Raw genomic sequence first — 24,571 nt, forward strand, 5'->3', positions numbered from 1 at the left:
CATTGTTCATAACCCTCAGAGAGAAAGCAACACACAGGAGCTCACCTTTAGGCAGACTGGCTTGCTCGGGTATTATAATGTAAGACATTGAGCTGTGCAGCCTTAAATCCCCAGTCACAAGGGAGCTGAACAAAGGTCCCTGCCCAGAGACAGGTGACAGCTAAAGACCTGAGACCTGGCAGGGAACTCCTGAAATGGACCACTATAGGTATTTCTCTTCCGTTAATCTGAAACGGTGATAAGTGTAAAGGAAATGGAGAAGTTAAAATGGCAGTAGGACTGGACAGTGCCCAGATGAGAACGGTGCCTAATTAAAAACAAAAAAAAAAGCAGAACCACCAGTCTGAGCAGGGTAAATGAATGTTGACTGGGTAGTCCAACAGAGTTTGCTAAATAAAATGACCAACAATTCAAGGGGACAATGAGTACTTTATAGATTCAGAACATGTATGCTTAATGAAGAGTGCAAGGGTCAAAACCACGTTCCATAAGACAAACACAGCCAGAGGCTTCTAAACTTTAAGGGTATGTCTAACACAACAAATAAAAACCCACGTCTGGCCCGTGCCAGCCAACTTGGGCTCATGGGGCTCTGGCTGCGGGGCTGTTTCACTGCAGTGTACACTTCTGGGCTCATGCCTGACCTCTGGGACCCTCCCACCCTGCAGGGTCTTAGAGCCTGGGCTCCAACCTGAGCTTAGATGTCTACACAGGAGTGAAACAGCCCCACAGCCTAAGCCACACAGGCCAGCCATGGGTTCTTCTTTGCTGTGTAGACATATCCTAAAAGGCTACAACAAAGTTCCTGCAGTTTTGCTCCTATGAAACCTAGGATAGCTCAACTCTGCCAGAGTTCAGATGCTGTGCAGGAGCGTAGCTTCAGTCCTACTATAAAGAGATGAAATTCCTGGCCCTCAATCCAAGCCTCTCTTCTGTGCTTCTGCATACCTCCACAAGCAACCCAGCACTTATTAAATCTCTGCTGTCATCATTAGCTATTTTTAAACGAAGAAATTCCAAGACAAATAAATAAATTTAGAATGGAGAAATAAACAGTAACAAAATAAAGATTTATGCAGTTTTTAAAACTCAAGTTAGAAAGTTATTATGAGGAACATGGAAGATACTATTAATAAAAGTAATAGCTATGATTTGATTATGTTGTTTTGTACCTAAGATCCAAGGGTTAACTCCTGCAGGAGCTCATTGCCCTTCTGCAGGAAGGCAGACAAAGGTTTTAGATAACTCAAATCACCACTACTTCACTGACAATACATGTGTCAAAGCCTTTAAAGTTTTGCTCCTAACTATTCTGGACCCAATACCCCTGCCTTTGACAGAGAGGGAGCCAACAGGCAGAAAACCTGCAATAAAGAACTCTAGATGAGTTTAAAACTGATCTTGAGCTCATTAGAGGGCATGGGATATCAGGGAACTGTTAGAAAACAGAAGACTGACACAGAGACAAACCCTGATGGATGGGTCTTAAAACAGCTACACCTCCCTAAGGTTTGGGGGAACTTCTAAGCTTTGGAGAAGCCATACGTGTGTAGTCTTTTTGTTGTTTTAACACTTTACTCTGAATGTTATAGTCATATAGACTAATTTTGTTTTGAAAAAGCTGTTGAGTCATCGCATTTATCTACGGATCATGGCTCTCAAAGAGAAGTCTTTTGCAGATGCCAAACCCCGGTGGACCAACTGAGGAATCGTGATTTGTAAAGAGGGCTGCCGTAGCCTGGAGTCCTGGTCCATAAGCAAGAAAATTGGAGGATTCCACCCTGAGGAGTAAAGAATTAGAGCCTTTCCCTTGAAAGGATCCACTCAGGTGAGACAGAAGGTGGGTCAACAGTGAAGCTAATCCTGTAACCATGAATTATAAATTTAGGTTTTAATTTGTTTTTTTAATACAGAATACAGAAATCCACAGTTAAGGTACTGCAAACAAATTTAACTCTACCCTATGGCCCCATGTAACTCATGCTGTATAGACAAGATTAGTCACTGGAGATATGTGCAACCCACATCAATATAGACTCAGGTCCAGCTGGGGGAGCACAGGACCCACCAGATGGTCTCACCCCGCCCTGCGGCAGCTGTCCTAGGCGCCCTCCGGAATAGGTAAATGATTCTGCTCCCATAAACTGACTCCCATCTGGGAGTTTTTGTTGCCTCCCCCAAACCACAGGGCCCAGAGGTGGCCCCATTCTGAGCCTCTGGAAAGCAAGGCGGATTCAGAGATGGTTTGCTGGCTGCTCCAAAGCAACTAATTGTGATACTAAGATGCTTGCCAGATTCCAGTTACACCTTCCCACAAGATGCTCAGAGTAGTGGACAAACAAGATGTAGAGCTAAGCCTAATCTTAATTGTGTTTCCATGCTTTCAAATGTGTTTTTTTAAAGTTAGGTAAATTATAAGTTAAATTTTTCTAACATTTGGGCTGTTAAAACTACAAGGTTCTTTAAAGGTATTCCTCTCCATTACTAATACATTCCCCTCAATCTTGACTTTTGATTGGTGTTTGTTAAAGACTGTATTTCACTTGTACCACTAACCCTGTTTTACATATGAGGGCAGGTTGCAATATCATGACAATCAATCCAAACTGGATTTAAAAAAAAAACATCATCCATGTTTCCTCAGCAGTCTGGGTCACTGTGACACCCCATGCTGGGGCCATCTCTGTCTGCAAAACAAAGTTTAGGGCTGACCTTGGAACCACCTTATCGAGAGTGGAGAATCAAAGGCAAGGTGCTTAATGGAAGAGGCCACACAAGCTTGCTAACTCTCCAAATAGATGTGATGACCAAAAGGAATAAAGATTTTACAGTTAGAAAATTCAAGAACATTTAGTAGTTCAAAAAGCGATTAGTAAGACTTTGCAATACTAGATTGATGGGTCATTCATCCAATGAATATCAGATTAGGGCCCCTGAAACAACGCTGATTTCAGAAAAAGGGATGTCATAGTTGAAGCATCAGTCTGGAACCAGAAAGGAAAGGAGCCAAGTATTGAAACTTGCACTTTCAAGAAGGACAAGTTTAAACTTTTATGAAAACCATCTAGTAGGAAAGTACATAATGTCTTTTGTGCACAGACAGCCATGGTTTTGTCATCATCCCTCACAGCACACACATCAAAGTCCACCAAAGCCTCTGTAAACCTTTGACTGGTTGGAAGTTTCCTAGATTTGAAAAAAATCAACCAGCCCAAGAGTAATCATGATTTAGGTTCCATGAGAAACTACCTTAATGAAACTGATATGCTGACTGTTGAAACAGTTTCCATTCACCCGAATTCTGAATGTGGGAATAAGAACCCTTCCATATCACCATATGAGTTCTACTGCAATGCTGAAGTGCTTGCTGGGAATCTGCTTAAGCTAGATGTACTCCCATTCTCCTGCTCCGACAGATACCAAACTGCAGGGAGAGGGAGAAAATAGCAAGAAGTCCTAGGAAAAGGAGTCCTCAGCACAAACTTGATGAAGAAAATCTCTACCTGAGCACAGAGGCAGAAGCCTGGGGAGACACATCAGTGCAGTTCACCAGGCCTGCCTGTGAAAAGTGCGGACAAAGCAGTCTGCTCTACAAAGAAAATCCACAAGCAAAGCCTGTTGCCTGAAGCAGACCAAAAGCAGGAAAAAAACAGTATAGATGATTCACACAATAGAGAGAAGGAATCAGAATCATGCATTCAAACCTGTTTGGTTGTCCAAGACTTCAGCATGATTCAGCCACACTTAGGATCCTACCCACACTATGAAACAATCATATTCAACTATATCATGGTACAACAATGTTGCAAGAAAGTCCTTCAACAGAGCTTGACTGGGATACATTCAAGACTTAACACTAAATGCTTTTGGGCTATTCCACTGGGGACCCACATCTACAGTTCTAATAATTCATTCTTTACTACTTCCGTTTAAGATGCATCTTTCAGGAGGGGGAAAAAAAAAATTTCCAGATACACTCTTCCAAGTTCCTCAAGTCCCATCAGACGGTGGGAATTTTATACATTTTGCTTTAGACATAAAAAGGCAGAGTCTGAAGTAAACCTTTGAAATCAAACTGCAGTATGCTACTTTTCACATTTAAAAAATGCTATCCTTACAATAATTTATAAAATGCCATACCATATCCATTTTGCCATACAAGCTTCAGTTATATTTAGCCCAGCAACAATATTTTAAAAGCATGTTGTGATCTTAAATCTCTGCATTACTAGTTTGCAGCACGGTGGAAAAAAGGTGTTTAAAAATAGACAGAAGTTCAATGACTACATGAAACCCTCAAAAACACAACCTTTACAAGACTCTTGACTTTGTTAAGCAGTCATTAACAATGTCTATAGAGGGTTTTTTCTATAATGCCATCTTTAACAAATTTTGTACTTTGGCTAACCACTTTTGAAGCGAAAAGTGCATTATTTTCCATTTAAGGAAAGGAAAATGCTAAGATTACAAACAAAAGCCATGATTCTGTAAGTTACTTCAAGCAGACAGACCCCTGCCCACATGCAGAGCCCTAATGACTTCAAGGTGGTCTCCTATATGGAGTTAACTGAAGGCCAAAATCATTTTCATAGTGCATGCATTTAGCACAACACAGGTGCTACACTTTGGTGAAATGCTTGTCAAACACACTATACCCATTACTCCCTTTCAGGTGTTTCTATAGCAATTTCCAAATATGTTTTTCCTTACAGAAGACTCCAGCACCCTCTTTTAGAAAATACGCAGCAGGATTCTGCAGAGAAAGACTTCACATTGTAATAAAAAAAATCCATCCATCCAAATTTACAAATTGATTACAATCTGGGGAGTAACACAGCTACTCAACCTGTATACAGACAACTGAACTATTAGTTTTCACATTGCTGTCAAAATTAACTGGCAATTTTCCCCCAAACAGAAGTCAAGCCTTATGAGTAGTGAAGTTAGAAATATGCACACAGAACAGTTTCACATTAATATTAGCAGTCTTTATTAAAAAGATAATGCCATCATACAGGCCTCCAAAAAGATACCCTCATCTTCCCACAGAGCACATGCAGTAACCTGCAGTTCAGTCTCAGTAAATACTAAGCAGAAGTAGTCTATTTACATAGGTAGGGCAGCTGATCAGAAGACCAAATTCACTGTACCAACTCAGAAAAAAATTGTTTCACTAACAAGCAGTATATTTGTTTTTTTTCCCCTGTAAAATACTCTATACTATGTTTTAATATTTGCTTGGGATCTTAGGACCTAGTTTTGCTAACCACAATGTGGTGCCATGGCACCAGGTAAAAGTAGCTGAAACTGACACATTTTTCTCCATAAGCTTTGGCAGGAAGTGAATAAACTTACCCTTGAGAAAAATACGCCCAAAGATAAATTCTTGATAAAAGCAATGGACTAGGCTAAACAGTTTGAATGCTCTCAAAGTTTCAAAAAGCTCCATATTTGACCAGCAATAGTAAAAAACAATAGTCCACTGGGAAAGCCTAATGTACAGACGTCTATGGATCTCTCTCATCAACTTTCTCGTGAGTAGTGTTTGGTTGGTTAATCCGAGGGATCTATTTGCTTTATACACCTGTAAGATCTCTGAAATAGATTGTGTTTCCATTTTGAAGTGGTACATTTTGATCCCAAATGTTTGTTTTCATTCAAACCGAGTGGTGTAGACCTCCTAATTTCTTCTTTTTATTTAATACTAGAAATCAGGACAAGGATGTAACCTGTAATGGAGAGTGTGCTATTTCCAACATTGCAGTTTAGACACACTTCATGTTAGGAGCAATGGATGATACAGTCCTTCTCAAAGGAAAGATTCAACTTCTTGGTTATATCTGGGTAGCATGTTTTTGTTTTTTTCTGCTGAGAATAAATGCAACAGCTTTAATTAAATGGTTCAGAAATCCTCAATCTTCTGAAATCAAAGTTAAATTAAGTAGTTCTATAGCTTTAGCCACAGAAATTCTCAAACTGGCTAAAGCTCCAGGGACCAAGGTCACGCCCTCTCTGCCAATGACTAAAAGGTCTGGTTCTGCCTCCTGAGCTGGACACAGGCTGAAGATCCACCTTGAAGAATCCTTATACTTACCTGCTCAGAAACATTTGTCATGTGGTTTTAATGGCCTTGGGAAATCTAGAGTACATTTTAAGATGACGTGGCCTCAAGTCTGATTTCCCTATGGGAAGTAACAATCTTCACTAGTCCCAAGATGTTTCTCCATTTGCTAAGTATTACTGATCCAAAAATGGACAAGCACCCCAGACTTCAAGATCAATACTGAGGCTTGCTTTCTGTGTCTCTGTGGATGTATCTACACTAGTATTTTCATTGGAAATTTCCCTTGCACTATTACTGGTGCAGCTCAGCAAAGGTAGGAGAACTAGTGTAGGCAGGTTCACACTTTCTACTCCTACGTCATCTAATGCTGTTCTAAAAAATTCTAGAAGACAATAGTAAAAACATTTGAGCCCACCTAGTATGCTAGAAGTGCTACCACTATTCCTACTATTGATGGAGCTACACTACTGGTAGTGCAAAAACTGCTAGTGTGTGGACCAGGTTTTGTGGGATAATCACTAGTAAGATTAGTGTTTCACACTGTTTTTGATCCCTGGACACTATCTCTAGCTCCCATATGCAGGCAATGTTGTAGAGGAGGAAATTAATCACAGCACATTGGTGAGCTTATTAAAGCTCTGACATATGTTGGTTAATCATAAAGCAATGTTGGTTAACTCCAGGACCAAATGCATTGTCTTCATCGTCAAAAGATATTGCAGGAATATGTGGTCAGAGTGGCCATACTGAAGGACCAGAATTAAGACCTTCAATCATCATCCATGTCCCGTGAGTGAGGAGGTAAAAGGGTACACTAATCATCTCATTTTCAAGGCATAATGTATATTTTAATCATATTACAAATTATGGTTTTTAAATTAAAGATACCATACGATTTTGAGTGTCCTTCAACGTGCATTTAGATAGTGAACTACACCCCATGTGTCCTAAGCTAGTCAGACTGGACTTCCTAGGGGTAATATATAGTACCTTTTAGAGAAAGCAGCACAAGTTAAAGTTATAGACATAGTGAAATAGTGTCAGACATGACTAAGAACTGTTTTGAAGATGTAATATATTCTTAATTTATGAATATTTAGCTAAAGATAAAACTCGTAGTTTATGGACTTGTATTCTGGGTCAAATTATTTCTAGAGCTTAGCTCATAGTTGGGCTAAACTAGATTTCCTTTGGCACAACTTGATGAGAAAGATGTAGATAATCTAGAACTGGGTGCTGCATTAATCCAGGAAAGAATGAACTGCTGCTGAGGTCCAAGAAACATGTGTTGACAAATGAGTTTCCAAGCTCCAAGTGATTATGTTTCTAAACAGCACTGCTTCTGGCAATTCTGGGCCTGAAGTTTGTTCTAATGGCATTGCTGGCACCTTTGGATAAAACATTTGCTTTTTAAATACCCAACATAGACACTGTTAATGCTTCTCAAAAGAGGAGTATTGTAATGCTTACATAAAATAAGTTCACTGGTCCATACTGTGGTTGCCACACTAAATCCTTGTGTGCATCAGTACTGGAATTTAAACACCTTACAAATTTAGATTGATACATAAATTTAAGGGGGGACGGATAGCTCAGTGGTTTAAGCATTGGCCTCCTAAACTCAGGGTTGTGAGTTCAATCCTTGGGGGGGACACTTAGGCATCTGGGGCAAAATCAGTACTTGGTCCTGCTAGAGAAGGCAGGGGGCTGGACTCGATGACCTTTCAAGGTCCCTTCCAGTTCTAGGAGATAGGATATTTCTGGGATTTTTGTAAGCATCTGACAGTACATAAGAAATCTTCAAGATCACTTCTTGTTGTTCAAAGTCACAATTTACCGGTAGGCAAGTCTGAATTATTGGTGTAACGACAAAAAAAAAAAAAAAAAAAAAAAAAACAAACACAGACCACGATAAACCCACAGAAAATGAAACAAAAGCCTACTTGTTACACTGGAAAACTTGAGCAATTATTTTGTGTATTGTAAGACTGGAGCAAAGGAAATAGAAAGCAAGCATTGCTGTTTTGTTGAATGCTAAATTCAAAATCCAAATTTTATTTATAAACGTGTTCCAAAATACACTCATGAACAACCACCATATCTTTGAGGATTCTAGAATCTAGAATTGCTACTCTGAAACCTAGAATCAAACACTTCTTCTAGACTTCCCAGAGGGATAAGAAGCTATATTGTTGTTAAATTATAAGTAACATTCATAAGAATACATATATTTTTGAATATTCCATACTGCTCAGTGACTAGATTTAAACTTTATTAAACAGCGTCAAATGATACAAAAATGTATGAGGCTAATTTAGGTAGGTGTCAGAAACACTTAAAGTAACACCTTATACTTCACTGAACTCAAATAGTGGAAGCCCAAGTTTACAAATGTCTTGTGTAATCAACCCCCTCCCAAATCTTTGTAAGATCAGGAGTTAAATAGAAGATTTTCCCCAAATACAGGAATATAGCTTCCCTAAGGAATGAAAATGTAGTAGTAGAAGGGAGGGGACCACCACCAGGGAGCTTCAATCCTGACCACTTTAAGATTTCTGCAGGCCTGAAGTCCTATAACATCCTTCTTTTCTACTTATAATCTGCCTGCCTTGGGGATGTCAGCAAGCCATGTTTCTGAAAGCTCTGCTTCTGTCACTAACCCTAAGGGACAGAATTTGCCGGCAGTTAAGTATGAGTTTCTTAACTGCAAGCTCAGTAAATCAGGGACAGACTGTACTAACATTTCACAACACGCATGCTGTGATGCAGCATATTTACAGGCCTGATTCTTTAAATCAGACCCTTAAAAGAATAATCCAGACTCCACACCTATTTAATCTTTGGTCTTACTTTACAAGCCTCTACGAGGATCTCTTCTTTCTGTATCATTTGTTGTCCTCATTTAAGACATTTTGGGAAACAACTTGCAAGAAAAGTCTCGTACAAATAAGGTGTCCAATCCCAAGGGATTCAGACCACTGAAATTCCCACTACTGGGACTTCCATGGTATTTCTCAAGATCTAATCACACAGCTGATTGTTTAGTATGGATGCTTCTTCATTCCTCACCTTTATAACTATGACCACTTCTGTTTAATGAAATAATGATTTTGAAAGCAAGGCTAGGTCAGTCAATGTTTAGGGAGAACTGGAACCAGACTGGGGCTGTAAAGAGCACAAAAAGCTATTCATAAATATTTAAAGAAGATTAAATTTAATCACCTTAAAAAAAACTGCAACAATTACTTTTAATTTGATTAAATATGTACTAAAACAGTGGTTCTCAACCAGGGATCCAGGGCCCACTGGGGGGCTGCGAGCAGGTGGGGGGGGGGGGGAGTGAGGGGGAGGGTGGCCGGCCAAGCAGGGCCAGCATTATACTTGCTGGGACCCAAGGTAGAAAGCTGAAGCCCCACCACCCAGGGCTGAAGCTAAGCCTGAGCAGTGTAACTTCCCAGGAGCACAGGCAATTGCCCTGCTTGCTACCTTCTAACACCAGCCCTGGCTTTTATATGCAGAAAACCAGTTATTGTGGCACAGGTAGGCTGTGGAGTTTTTAATAGTACGTTGGGGAAGGGGCCCTCAGAAAGAAAAAGGTTGAGAACCCCTGTAGCAAAATATACTAAAAGACATGTTATATATTAACTAAGTCCTTAATTGACTGTATCAGAGCTATTACACTGATACTTCCCTGCAGATGCTACAGCCTGATTTGTTTTAAGCAAAACTGTTAAATTAACCAAAAATTCTATTGTTTTTTAAATTTAGCTCACAAACATGGGAAAGAAGTTCCCCCTATTCTAGTCCACACCAAAATGTGAAGCAAGCAGATTCCTCTGTTTTTTTTTTTTTTTTTTTTTAAACTATTTAGAAGGCCTTTTAAAATTTAGTAATGTATTCCTTACAGTGAAATGTACTAATGAGAACATTACATTTAGTTTTCCTTTAGAGAACCACAATGAGTCCATGACAAAATATTGACAAGCTCTTACAAATATATTATGGATGAGGTAATATCTTTTATTGGACCAACTTCTGTTGGTGAAAGAGAGGCTTTCAAGCCACACAGAGCTCTTCTTCAAGTCGGGAAAAGGTATGCCCATTTCATAGCAGTGCAAGGTGCAACAGATTGTTTAGCATAAGTACTTAGCACATATTACAGGCATGGCCAAACTGTGGCTCCTGAGCTGCACGCGGCTCTTTTACTGTTAAAGTGCAGCTCCAGGACCCCCCACGTACCCTCCCCCCCATTCTCCACCTACAACACTGGGCAGGGGGGAGCTAGAGGCTTCTGTCCTGTGGTGGGACTAGGGGTTTCTGCCCTGCAGCGAAGATGGGAAATCTAAGGGCTTTAGCCCAGCGGGGGAAAATCGGAGAAGAAGCCCCGCACCCTGATAGGCACCGCCCTGGGGGGCAGGTTGTGCATGTCTTGCAGCTCTTGAACTTCTGAAGATTATTGTATGCGGCTCGGAGGGTCTGTAAATTTGGCCACTCCTAACATACTGTAAGGGACCATTCAAGGTAGAATGGCCCATTAACGCCTTTGCATTCATAGGACAAAAAGAGGGGGCTAGTGGGTTACAGTTCCACTTTGCATTTTGCTGTGACAAAAGTTGGTAAAATAAAATTTATTTTCTCACCCACCTTGTGTCTCTAATATCCTGGGCCCAACAAGGCTACAACTGCACTGCATACTAATGTATTATTACATTTTGGAGCACACTTCTCCAAAACAAATTGAATGAAAAAATATGTTCAGATTTAGTAACAAACAGTTCTATATGGAAGATTTATATCTGAATTAGAAAATGAAATGGAAGAAGATAAGAAAAGGAAATTCTCCTTCTGTATTGGGAAAATATAAGTAGAGGTGGCTTGTTACAGTATGTACAAAACCAGAAACAGACAAGAGTGGGAAGAAAATTTTATTTTTGGGTAGAAAGAACAAGAAAACTACTACTATTTTATATATCAGTGAATAAAATATTTTTTATAAAATTATTTCACTCAAGTCCTGTGTGTACTGCCCTTGAAATCATTTCAGAGATAACATTTCTCTTTGTAGTAACAGCATAGTTTAGTCACATCTAAAAACCTCTTGTCCACATGCTATTTAAAGAAACTGTGGTAGAACTACCTGCCCAACTACAAAACTCCTTAGAATTGAACTATTGCTGAAATGTTCCCAAAGTGTCCCCTGTATCTTCCCTTTGTGATCTCAATAAGATTCCATGGGAACATTCAGTCTTCGAATTCGCATTGATAAAGTTTGAGAAGTTCTTTAAACAAAGTATACTTAAGAGGTTTCTCAGCATTAACATACTAAGTTGAGATTTCTTTTGTTTTATTGAAATTATTACTGTTACCCTTATTTTCCCCGCTTGGCAGATTACAAGACATCTTAATGGACAAGCGTCTGAAACAGTGAAATTTGGTTTTATTTTTAAGTGACGTGTTTTTTCCAACACCAAGATATATAGCCTTTAATTAAAATATGGTAAGTATTCTGGCTAGGCTTTTCAAAGGAGCCTATAAGAGTTAGGCAAAGGTGGGCACTGTGCTCCCTTAGGTTCCTTTGAAAATCCCAGTCTGAGTGTAAGGCCTGTCTATACCCAAAACTTAGGTTGATCTAGCTATGTCACTCAGTAGTGTGAAAAATTCTCACACCAGAGAGACATAGTTGAGCTGTCCCGAGCCCAGGTATAGACACCACAGAGTCGACAGAAGAATTAATCAGTCAACCTAGCTACCGTCTCTCAAGGGGGTGGATTAACTACAGCAACAGAAAAACCCCTTCTGTTGCTGTAGCAAGTGTCTATGCTATGGTGCTATAGCAGCTCATCTGCAGTGCTGTAGCATCGGTAGTGTAGACGTACACCAAGAGTCACTAGATCTATATAAATTTCCTATATAGGCCAGAGAGTATTTGTAGTCAGTTTCCAATGTAGATGCGTAGACTTCCTTCAGACCCATACCGCTCCTATTTAAGCAGTTTGCTACACAGAGACAATATAGGGAAAGCAGGTAAACTGACATGCTTGTAACAGCCAGGATAAAATTCCAACCAAGGGGTGGAGGCAGCCCAGAAGCACACCCCCTATTACATGGGTTCATCAAGTCTGTTCTGATGTTGGACTCTCAGGCTGTCAAACCCTTGCAGCTGCACAGGAACAGACCAAATGGCGAACGATTGTTCGGCTAAGCGTTGAAGTTGTAGTTAACTGCCCACTATTTGTATTGTTCGTTTTAAAGCATAAAATGAGTCTTCTGTAAGCTGTAGTACCACTTTGTATTTACATAGAACAGAATGTAGGTTGAATCAGAATTGGCATTTAATTAAATTTTGAATAATTTTATAAGCCCAGGAGTAAGAATATCATAAAGTTGGATTTCATGCTACTCTGAGTCCTTGCCAACACTAGGTGACTCTTCAGATATAGTGAATACATATCAAAAAAGTACATAAAGTGTTCAGGACAGTAAAATAAACCAATTTGGTTTGTGATCCAACCTTAAGCACTCGTTAGGGTAGGGAAGAGGGGAAAAACTTGAAGTAAAGCCATGTTAAAACTTTGGTAGAGCAGGTAAGATTTTAACTTTTAGCAATCAGATTAAAACTGAACATTGTTAAAGGCCAATTTCATTGCTGATGTTTACTTTTTGCACTAACCTTGGACAATGAAAATAAACTAACAGGTTTCACTTGCCAGTTTTCATGTACTAGCACAATGCTTCAGTAATTGGACGCAAAAAAATGCCAGGGAGATTTTAAATCTCAACAAAACCTGATTTTTGTAAACTTCATGAACATATTCAATATTTCTAACATTACTCAGCTTTGTAAAAACAAAACACTACCTTATAACTTGCAAGTATAAATTTTAAATTCCTGCCCTAAAAAGTGATTGACCCACATAATTAAAACTTTAAAGATACATTGCAAGTACCCTATTGTCCAATTTATTCTAGCTTCCAGCATTCAAAAACAGAGTTTGGAAAATTTACCAGATATACAAAAGACCGCTAAACCAAACCACTGTAAGTGAGAGAACTCAAATTAACACTCAGTATACCATTGGTTCACAGTGGTATTTATTAGAAAACCAACAAAAGTTTATATATTTGAATACAAGATAAATTACTAAAATGCAGGTTTAATCTTGTAACTGTTTTTTTAATAAAGAATGTTATGAAATGATAAATAGCAAGAATTAACTTTAGTTAGTTGTGACTCGGTCTCATACAAGCATGTGTTTAAATTGTTTGACAGTATTTAACAAGTTGTTGATCAGTAAACTCACTTAAAGATGACATGTGGTCCACAGGTTAATAAGGCTAAGTGTTCATATGGCACGGATTCAGAAATTATTTGTCACAGGGGTTAAAATACTCTTAAATTTTTAATGTAACCTGTCCAATAAAGAAATACAATCTAGTAGGATTGGAGGTGAAAAAAACTGCTCTTGAATCTCTCCCCTCAAAGAGTTTATTAGTATTTAGTCAGAAAGTATTTTCCAGCATCAAAACTTCAGCTTTGAAAAGCAGGAATGGTAGACCCTGGTCTGCTTCAGCTCTCCCCATTGTTAGAAAAATACCCTTCAGGATCATGCTTTTGATTAGGAAATTAATTCAAGGTTTGGTTAAATACAGAAAAGTAGAGTGTAGGAATACTTACCTACATTAGACTTTGTAACAGTTTAAGCTGGTCAGATAAGAGACGGTATACAAATACAGAGTACAACAAGGAGTCGAGTGGCACCTTAAAGACTAACGGATTTATTGGGCATAAGCTTTTGTGGGTTAAAAACACCACTTCTGCAGATGCATGGAGTGAAAATACAGAGTAGTGTCACTTACAGGGAATGTAGGGCTACTTAATCATAGCAAGGAGGAGTCACATCAAGCCGTAAATTACATATCAAAAGAGAAATACCATCTAATTCCTGAAGAAACAAAACTTAAAGGTTTTCTCGCTATCTAAAATGGTGAGTTCTGATTTTACTCGGTCAAGTAGTTTTGCTATGCAAAGAATAAATTTGAGTCTGTAAAACCACGGAGGATTCATCATATTGTAATTAAGTCTAATGTACTCTGCAAAATAAACGTATAACAAGCCCCAGCCGTACATGGCTCCATTTATGCCATATGGCCGAGACCAAACAGCACAGATAACACTGAACAGGCATGGGGTTCTCCTAAACCAAAGGCAACAGGAGGAAAAGCGAGGTGAAGCAGAAACTCCTGTCCAGGGCCCTCCTTCCCCCACGAGCTCTCGTGCTACTTTCAGCCCACCCCCGCTAGCTCTCCAGGAGCCCACTCCAGGCCCTGGGGTTCCCGTAGCCTAAGGGCCCCAAGCCCCTACTGACCTCTCCAGGCTCCGCGCTCTCGTTCCCCACCTCAGGAGCTCCTCCCTCCCCCGACCCAAGCACTAGGCCCCCTTCTCCTCCCCAGCCTCACGGCCTGAAAATGGCGGAGGAGCCACACCGCCCGGCCGCACTGCACCGCCCCAGGCGGCCCATCACTTAGCTGCACTCACCGTCCGACTGTTTTCTTATCCCCGCCACCGGACCCCGCTGCCGCGCCGGTCTCCACACTCCCCCTGGCCCGGAAGCCGCTGCCTCACGAGCCCCCACTGCGCCCGCCCGCCATCTTTTCCCCTCCAACGACCGGGGCGGTGCACGCGCTCTACGTCAGGACGCTCCAAGGCGCCGGGGAGGACCTGGCCGAGGATAGGGACGCAGCGGCGGCCAGGACCGCGTCTGCGCAAGCGCAAGGGAGGCCCGACTGTGCATGATGCGAGTGTGCGCAGTTGATGCAGGAGTGACCCGACATGGGCAGAACTGGAAGCGGGGCGCGCATGCGTCGACAGAAGTAGCGTGGACTACACGCTAATCCAGGGGTTCTTAAACTTCATTGCACTGGGACCCCCTTCTGACAACAAAAATTACTATAGGACCCCAGGAGGGGGGAATGAAGCCTGAGCCTGCCCCAACCTCGTCACCCCAGTTGGGAGGTAGGAGATAGAGCCAAAGCCTTAGGGCTTCAGCCCCAAGCAGGAGGCATGTAACGTGAGCCCCCTTCCCCCCCCCCCCCCCCCAGGGCTGAAGCCCTCAAGGCAGCCAGCAAGTCTAAGGAAGCCCTGGTGACCTCTTTAAAATGGGGTTGCCATTCACTTTGAGGGTCACAATCCACAGTTTGAGAACCACTGAAATCTGTTCCAGCACTTGGGAGTCCTGGCTCAGAAGAAAGGAACTCCTCTCCCCTCCCAATACCTGCTGGTGCTCACTGACTGATGTGAGGAGGGGGGAAAACTACCTGAATCTGAAAATAATACTGAACAGCTAGGAGAGCACTGACGAGGCTGGGGAAGGGTAGTAACCAGCAGCTTGAGATCATATCAAGAGACTTCCACAGCCATGGGACATAAACCCTAAATTAACATCCCTCTCCCCCCATTCACCAGTGCATGCAACCCAAACATTTCAGCCCTCAGGGAATGAAACTGGTCATAATAAAGGAACTTGACTTCACATTGATTTCCATTGTCCCAGCCAAGGCTGATGCTAAAAATAAAAAAAGCCAAGATAAAATATAAACTGGAGTTTTAGAATTGTCAGTTTTAAGATCTAAGGCATTATTAGTAATAGCTATGGGCTAGTCTACAGTGGCAATGCTAAAGCACTGCCATGGCATCGCTTTAACATGCCTTGTGTTGTCATGGCGCAGCGCTGGGAGACAGCTCTCCCAGTGCTCTAAAAAAACCACCTCCATCAGGGGCATAGCTCCCAGCGCTGGGTCACTGTTTACACTGGTGCTATACAGCGCTGCAAGTTGCTGCACTTGGGGGGAGGGGGGTGTTTTTTCACACCCGAGCGAGAAAGTTGCAGCACTGTTAATTGCCAGTGTAGACAAGCCCTAAGAATGCAACAGTTTCAAATTAAAAATCCCCTTAAGTATTAATTTTAAGATGTAAGCAGCTATGGGAAGCGGTATATATATATGTGTTTGAGGACCAGCAAAGAGTCCCCTTTCACATCCTGGGATTTTTGGCATCTTAACCATTTTGTTTGTATTTTTACTTTCCCTACTGCATGGTTCGTTTGGTTGTTTAAGTTAAACTGTATTGAGCAATTTTTTAACCCCTGATAAATGCAGAAAAACTTATCTGCCAAACAGATTGCCAGCAGTGTATAATAGCAGCTCAGTGAGCAACCCTGGAAGGTAAAAATATTACACAGAAATTACCAAATCAGAAGTCCATCTCTAGTCCAGTATCTGGTGCCTCATACTGTCCAGAAATGCATAAAACTATTCATACAGATGTATAGTTTTAGATATGTTACTAAGCTCCTGACTGGCTACAGGATCCTGTGGAAACAAACTCTACAGCTTGTATATAAAAAGCTATTTCATAATTTTAAAACATACTACCTTTTCAGTGTCACTGGACTTCCCCTTTGTTCTTGTATTATGATAAATGGTAAACAAAGAAGAGCACTATTTACCTTTTATATAACATTATTTTGTATACCTCCAGCATGTCCCTTGTGTCCCCTCTTTGAAAATAATATGGGACAGTTTTGATTAATATTTCTACAAATGGGAGCTTCCCATGCCTCTGGTCATTGTTGTTCCTGGTCTCTAAACCCACTCTATTTCTCCTATATCCTTTTTGAGAAAAGGGGAACAAAACAGTATTTCAGATGAGGGCACTACATTGATTTCTATAATGGCATATTTTAAGTACAGTAGAACCTCAGAGTTATGAACAGACCAGTCAACCACACACCTCATTTGGAAATCGGGCAGCAGCAGAAACAAAAAAAGGATATTAGCAATGTGTTAAATGAAAACTACTAAAATTAAAGGGAAAGTAGCATTTTCCTTCTGCATAGTAAAATTTTAAAGCTGTATTAAGTCAATGGTCAGTTGTAAACTTTTGAAAGAACAACCATAACATTTTGTTCAGAGTTATGAACAACTTCCATTCCCAAGGTGTTTGTAACTCTGAGGTTTCACTATGCTATATTTTTCCCCTTCTTGATCATCAACTCTACACCAAACAGACATTTTTAATGGGCTGTCCACATAAGTGGCCCCGTCTTTTTTTTTGAGCAGTTACAGATTATTTAGGAAATAGTAATATATTTGAGTAATTCAAATTATTCTTTCCAAGGTGCAATGAATTTATCTTTTCATGTAGCTAATTCAAGGGGTCACAAAACTTCAACAATAAAATAGCCCTGAATAATTTTCATATTTTGAGAACACCCTTACTATACAGTATTAGCAACCCCTTTATTACATGTTCAGTTCTATCATACAATAGCAGTTCACAGAGGTTTTATTGGTCTAAGAGGCCTTCTTCCCACCATCTTGTCTGTTTTATTGCTTTTGATCTTCTTTGAAAAGTGGTAGCTGTAATTTATTATGGATTTCAATGTTTGGTAGTTATCAGTCTATTAGCAGAGGATGATGTAAGCAATGTGGGATCAGGTTCAGCTCACTAAAGCTGTTAGATTTATTCTCTAAAGCCTCCCATCTTATTTTTAAATATCAACAAGAGACAACTATCACAACTAATCAGACAAATTTAAAAGAAACCAAGTCAAAGAAGCCAAATAATCTAGCTAGTGCTTCTTTACCACCAAAAGTAATGAAGCTAGGAAGTAAGGGTTCTGATATTAAGTTCTTATTAAGACACCTCAATTTGTTTTTTAAAAGATCGGTATTTTCATTTCATTGAGGCAGTCACAGAAATCTCCTGTGAGGCAGCGTATAAGAGGTTTGTTTGATGACAGCTGCAGCTGGAGACTGAATCTAAGATTGAAACGAGGTGGATGTAGCTAATAAAATACAGGACCTCGCTCCTGTGTAACCTTTTCTTATAATTCTGACCCAATTAAAGTTACTGTGGTTAATCAGAAAGGTATGTTTGGTTTATTAGATTCCAGGAGACATAATGATATTAAAAGGAATAAGTTATGTTACTGCTGCTGAGTCAATAGGTGTCACTCAAGGTAACTCAGGCAGCTATTATAAAGCAGCATGATCTTTCAACACTATGGATATGGATGTCAAGTTTCCAATCATAGCCTAATAAGAGTGTCATATTCTCTCCCTCCCAAAATATGTGTATACAATTCTGCTCATTTATATTCATTTGTAGTAATAATCACAACTGATGTTTGGATAATCCCCTCCCCAGAGACTATTCCCTCCGTCCAGGTCAAAGTGTTTCTCAATAGGACTTAAATAATTAAAGTTGGAGTGAATCAGATAATATTTACAAATTATAGGAACATAAGAAGAAACATCACATTTTAAATCAAACTGAACAATGATGCACTATTGAAGGAGAAAAAAACATTATCTTGAACAAACATTTCAAAAGACACTCAGAATCTTTTCAGTTCTGATTCTACAAACTACTAGGATTTTCAACAATCAATGGGCACAAAATTTCTCCACCTTAAGTAACTGGAGTTCATAAGAAAGAAGAATCACACCTACGCTTATTCTAGGCCCTGTAACCAAAAACACTTTAAAGATTCCCATGGCAGGGACAGGAAGTTGGAGGAAACAGGTACTGAAACCACCTAGACAGGAGTTTCCAAGATTCTATGGCTCTCACCACAAATGAATCTTTGTCAAGTTTACAATATTCAGCAAGTCAAAGAGTGGTCCCCAGTTTAAACATGTCTGTGTGGGACCCAAGGCTGAAGTAGTGTGCATCAAGAACTCTCTTTGCTCTGTCCTGGAGTTAGCTAGATTGGTCTGGTGTGCACAGAAACATCTGAAATTCTCTGATCTTTCCTTTCATAATAAGGGCTGGTAATTAGCCCTAATACTGGAAGCTTCGTTTGGTCTGAATGTCATCAAGAATCTGCTGTAGCTCCTCATCTTCAAACCGGCCCTCTAAGCTGCAAGATAAGAACAATAATGATAGAAACAAGCCTCTTCTCTGTGCTTTCATTTTTAATATCCAGAATTCCCTCATGTTTCTACACCAGTGTCTCAGACATTTTTGGTACCGACTGGCATTGCACCATTTATCCAAAATCTCCACCTCCTCCTGTGTTATAATACACAGACAACTCTGAAGCCCCATGTTATAGATCTCATGTGCCTCCACACTGAATTATGCAAATCAAATACCTTCCTCCCTCTACCTTTTCACTGATCAGTTTTAGGACATGACATTAAAAGGGTACCACACTCAGGAATGGGCAGGGCCAGGCATCAACACAGTTATCTGACTGGCGTCATGTAGAATTGTACCTTGTAGGCCAGCCCACTGTGGCTGTGAAACACTGGATACAAAGGGGAAACAATAGGTCAGCTCAGTTTTCCCCTTATTCCTGCATCTTAGAACCCATAAATCATAAAACCTGGGACATAAATTCTCACCTGGGAATCAAAGCCTTGGCCTCCTCAGCTGTCTCAGGACACAGATTAGCCAAACACGCCAATTCAAATTTATGGAGCTTTTTCTGGAGCAACAAACTGCAGAAAGAGAAGATGGTGAGAATATAGAAAAAATGGAGTAAAAAAGGCAGAGGGAAAAAAAAGAATGTAAAAGACACTGAACTAATGACATGGTTCTGACAGATCTGTGAACAAAGAATGAGGATGAGAAAAAGGGCAGCATAAGTTGTATTTATTTTATTAATACAACCCCATTATTGCTGGTAAGAACAAAAAATTATACACAATAACTCCAAAAGCCCTCTCCCCCCCAAAAAAGGGCTAGAAAAGTCCTTTCCATCTACCACAATCTGCTGTCATATAAATATTTATACCAAAATAGCTCTGGAGGTCCTACCTGGGGCCTCTTGTTACCTTGTTATCTACTACAGGGGTTCTCAACCTGCGGGTCATGACCCTTAAGGGGGGTCACAAGGTTATTACACAGAGGTGCCCGAGCTGTAAGCCTCCACCCCAAACCCCACTTTGCCTCCGGCATTTATAATAGTGTTAAATATAAAAAAAATTGTTTTTAATTTATTAAGGGGGAGAGTCGCACTTGCTTTGTGAAAGAGGTCACCAATGCAAAAAAGTTTGAGAACCACTGTGACACATTGCACCCCATAATGCTTTATAGAAATATGCTTATGAGTGTAAATATGACATAACTGGAATATGTTTTATGCTAGATATGCCATGTAACATATCTTTGCAAAGGTTATGTTCTTCTGCATGTATTCATCCTATTCATATATATGTATCATTTTTATATCTGAAGTTATGAGCATTGGCTCTATGCTTGTATTTAAAGTGTTTGCTGTAGAAAGCACCTAAGGCAGATTTGGTCAACATAGTGTGAAGGGGTTATTCAAGTAATTGGGAGTACTTGGCTAACAATGGACTTTGATAGATGCCATGACTTGCCCATGTGACTCCAAAACTCCATTTTGTAGCTGGATTCTACATGGGGGAGAGAGAGGTGTTTCCACCCACAAGAGAGAGACTACATATGCCCCTGGGAAAACCTCTCAATTGTGTCTTCAGCTGGCTCAAGAGATAGCCTCTCCCCCCCCCCACCCCCAAAGAGATGCCTGAAAGAAACTGGAACAAAGGACAGTAACTACAGGGGTGTGAGTGATTGCTGGACCCAGACTAGAAGGAGGCTAGTCTGTCAAAGAAGCTTATTGGAACACCTCTGAGGGTGAGATTTACCTGCATTTAGCTTCCTACTGTATTAGGCTTAGACTTGCGCGTTTTTGTTTTATATTGCTTGGTAATTTACTTTGTGCTGACTGTTAATACTTAGAACCACTTAAATCCTACTTTTTGTATTTAATTAAATCACTTTTTACTTATTAATTAACCCAGAGTAAGTATTAATACCTGGAAAGAGTGGGGGAGGGAGGGCAAACAGCTGTGCATCTCTCTCTCTCAGTGTTATAGAGGGCGAACAATTTATGAGTTTACCCCGTATAAGCTTTATACAGGGTAAAACGGATTTATTTGGGGTTTAGACACCATTGGGAGCTGGGTCTCTGAGTGCTGGAGACAGGAGCACTTCTTAAGCTGTTTTCAGTTAAGCCTGCAGCTTGTAGGGGTCGTGGTTCAGACTTGGATCTGTGTTTGCAGCAGGCAAGAGTATCTGGCTCAAACAAGGCAAGGTACTGAAGTTCCAAGCTGGCAGGGAAAACGGGCTCAGAGGTAGTCCAAGCACATCAGGTGGCAGTCCCAAAGGAGTTTCTGTGACCCAACCCGTCACACACTGCTCTAACAGAACCTCACCAAGTCTCTCACTTCCCCAGAAAAACATGACTGAGATCTCTAGAGCAGCAGTCCTCAACCTGTGGGCTGCATGTGACCCAATTAGCACACAGCTGCAGCCAGCTGTGTGCTAAAAATAATTTCAAAATTTGCTAGGCTGGTCAAGCAGGTGGGCAGGGCTGGCTGAGGGGGTGAGAGAGTAAGGCAGCTTGCAGGAGTGCTCCTGCCAACAGGGGGCTGGTGAGTGCCGCAGGAGGCAGGAGAGTGGGTCTGTGGGTAGGTTTGGGGGGGAGGGCACAGAGATCTAGAGTTTTGCTGGGGTGCTACTGCACCCCCAGGTTTTATATGGGGCTCAGATGCAAGGGTCGGGTCTGGCTGCCAGGTCCCATGCGGGGGTCCAGATCCAGCTGCAAGCCGCCCGTCCCCGCACAGCGGGGGTCCCGGGATCTGGCCACCAGGCCCCGCACAGCAGGATCCGGGTCCGGCCGCCTTGCCCCGCACAGCATGGTCCAGGTCTGGCCTCCCGGCCCCATGCAGTGGGATTTCAGGGTCAGGCTTCGGCTGTGCAGGGGGGTTTCCCGTGGTCCTGCCACTCAGCCCTGCACGGGGGGGAGTATCTCGCGATCCAGCCGCCCATGTGGGGGTCCGGCATCTGGCCCTGCTGCAGGATCCAGCTGCCCGGTCCCACACGGGAGTCCAGGCTACCCAGCCCAGCACCCAGGGCTCTGCTCCTGGCCCCACTCTGAGCGGGAGCGCTAGGCACAGGGGATTGTTGAGAGGTTGGGGGTGCTGTGGTTCTCAGCCTGCAGCCCACGTAACACACTGTGGTCCACATATGTGGCCCACAATGATAAACAGGTTGAGAACCACTGCTCTAGAGCAACCCTGTTCCTGGGAATAACAATAAATACCACGTTTCGACTTGATAATACAGCACACACATTACATACTAAATCCCCCAATAAAATCATCTTTCCTTGACTCTCCCACTCACCTGCGGACGCTGGCAATGGTCTCCCGGTTTTTGAAGCGGCTGAAGCGAGCCGTGTAGTTCAGAGTTTTCATGAAGACTTCCGAGAGCTCCTGCTCATCCTCAGCACTCTCATTCTGTTGTTTACGATGCTCAAGAAGCATGTGCACTTCTGAATTTAGAAGGGTCTCAGCAGTTTCAAATTCTGTATGCAAGTATCAGTGAGAGAGAGGGATAAGTACATCAACAAAGAAGCCAATTTCTATATGCTTTCTTTCATGCTTGGATATAGCTTTGGGGAGAAGGAAAATGAACCACAGCTTTGACTGTGAAAATCCTGTACTCCATGACCTGGAAGCCGTTCCTAATGAGAATATAACTATAATTCCTCCAACGCCACACAACTGGATTTACAATACTGAGTAGCACTCCAGTTATTTTTAACTTTCTGATCATACATATTTAAATTATCAGCCCTATCTTTTGAGCTAACCATATTTTTGTAATTAATATTACTCAGTTGACACAAAGGTCCAAAATAAAGGCAAATATTAAAGGGGTAAAACTGAAAAGGCTTTTTAAAAATTGGGTTTGTATCTTGCTTTAAAATATCTTTTTTTACTACTTGTTTTTTATCTTATAAATATCAGGAATGGCAAGTGTGATCTTCTGCAGTTTTGCCGGAGAGCTTCTGGGAGGTCTTAGAGATGTTTACTGCTAGCATCTTAATTAAAGGAGGAGGATGCTGAATGTTTAATAAAGGCTTCCTTTATTAGAAATGTTATTTAGGTCATTGAAATTAAATAGGCATTAATAAAAACAAAGTTTTAAACAATCTGACTAAAAAATCCTTTCCTCTCTCCATAGATCAACTTCTCTCTCTCAGCTCTTGGTCTGTAACCACTTCACTAGTTGGCTTGTCATCAAGAGTGACTACCAGAATAGACAGGGCATGAATTTCTAATGCTAAAAAGCAAGTAGATTGCAAATATTTCAGGTCTCCATTTACATCAGAAAAGCAAAAAAGAGCATAGGCCCAATTTTTCCCCCTTTTGAGGACACCTTTAAGGAACAAAGATAGCTATTCAAACTTTAGTATCTTTTTCAGATTCATTCAGAATATTTTCAATGAAACCCACTGGTCAATTGTAATCCGTGTTTCAAATCTAAACAGTTGATTTCCAAAATAATAATAATTTGAAAATATTCTCACAGGCAGCCCACAAAGAAGAAAAACTAGAGTTCCTCACTTCAAACCTAGGGATCATTTAATTGTGCCAGCTTGATACAGATCAGGGTTTATAACATAAAGCGGTAGGGACTGTCTCTTTGTCCTGTATTTGCACAGCATGGTACAAACAACAACAATAATAATACTCCTTTATACACTGAAAAGCATCATATAATGTCATTTAAAGAACACTTCAAAGATGTACTGGTTCTGCTGGAATCAGATGGCCCACTGGAACAATGATGATTGAGCTACTGTCACGGCTGTCAGAGATTCCATATTTTTTTCTTTTTGAAATTACCCTGACTTTTGATATATGGGGATTTATAATGAAAAACAGCTCTGGAAATGTGACTGAGTTCCAAGTTAAACTCCGGGCCAGAAAGCCAAAACTCTGCAGCCAGAAAAAGAATTAGACCAGGAGCTTCATGTTCGGAGCTTTAATTCCTCAAGAGGCCAGGCACCGCACAGGCTCAAAACCCAATTTTCAGTCGGATTGTATTGACACGGTTGAGTGCAGTAAAGTGGCCCCCAATTTCCAGACCGGGAACTGTTCCTTTTATTTACAGTGAAACAGATACAGGAATGGGGGGAGGTAACTTGGGGTACAGCAGGCTGCAGAAGGACATATTTTTCCCTTGCGCCCCATCCCCCCGCTCGGTGGAATCTCCCCCTCCTACTCCCCGGACCTCCATGCGCCCCCCAGCTCCGTAGGGGGAGAATCTCCTCCTCCTACTCTCCAGTCGTCGTCGTCCCCAGCTCCCGGGGGAATCTCCCCCGGCCCCACGCACCTTTGGGGAAGACGAGCTGCGAGGCGTCCTCCTCCACGTCCGCGACCCGGGCCTCGCTGCCTCCGGCCGCCATCGCTTCAGCCGGCCCGGCTTCCCCTCCGGAAACGAAGGCTGCCGCGAGCACCCGCCCTCCTCCTGCCTCGCGGCTGCGCGGCCGGGACCCGCTCTTCCGAGGATCCCGCCAGAGGGCGCCGGCGGGCGGAGCGGGCGCCGCCTGCTGAGAGAGACTGCGTCTCTCTCCCACCCTTCCCCCAGGCCGGGCTGAGGGGGCCAGGCCCACGCCAAAA

At 41.6% G+C, this 24,571-nt stretch overlaps 2 protein-coding genes across 4 annotated transcripts in view; both read right to left on the bottom strand.

Moving 5' to 3' along the window:
* Nucleotides 1-14,940, bottom strand: part of WDR33 (WD repeat domain 33) — a 100,165-nt gene extending 85,225 nt beyond the window's left edge. The window contains exon 1 of one of the 3 annotated variants that reach the window (XM_034782051.1): nt 14,601-14,934. The gene's annotated coding sequence lies outside the window, so the exon portion shown is untranslated. Of the gene's footprint in view, nt 1-14,600 lie in introns of all 3 variants that reach the window. The other 2 variants (XM_034782055.1, XM_034782056.1) reach the window with 2 other exon arrangements.
* Nucleotides 14,941-17,297: 2,357 nt separating this feature from the next.
* Nucleotides 17,298-24,472, bottom strand: POLR2D (RNA polymerase II subunit D). The gene is made up of 4 exons (XM_034782063.1): nt 24,285-24,472; nt 22,287-22,467; nt 19,475-19,570; nt 17,298-18,987 (listed from the first exon to the last, which is right to left on the bottom strand). The coding sequence occupies exons 1-4, from the start codon at nt 24,355-24,357 to the stop codon at nt 18,909-18,911; spliced, it is 429 nt and encodes a 142-aa protein (XP_034637954.1). The 5' UTR covers nt 24,358-24,472; the 3' UTR covers nt 17,298-18,908.
* Nucleotides 24,473-24,571: the final 99 nt, after the last annotated feature.

Source organism: Trachemys scripta, chromosome 9 (assembly GCF_013100865.1).
Source record: "Trachemys scripta elegans isolate TJP31775 chromosome 9, CAS_Tse_1.0, whole genome shotgun sequence".
Lineage (NCBI taxonomy): Eukaryota > Metazoa > Chordata > Testudines > Emydidae > Trachemys > Trachemys scripta.

Coding starts and splice junctions, on each gene's coding strand:
- POLR2D (XM_034782063.1), bottom strand. CDS start 24,357: ATGGCGGCCGGAGGCAGCGAGGCCCGGGTCGCGGACGTGGAGGAGGAC. Junction 22,468..24,284: donor GCAGCTCGTCTTCCCCAAAG/GTGCGTGGGGCC, acceptor ACTTGCATACAG/AATTTGAAACTGCTGAGACC. Junction 18,988..19,474: donor GCCAAGGCTTTGATTCCCAG/GTGAGAATTTAT, acceptor CTTATCTTGCAG/CTTAGAGGGCCGGTTTGAAG.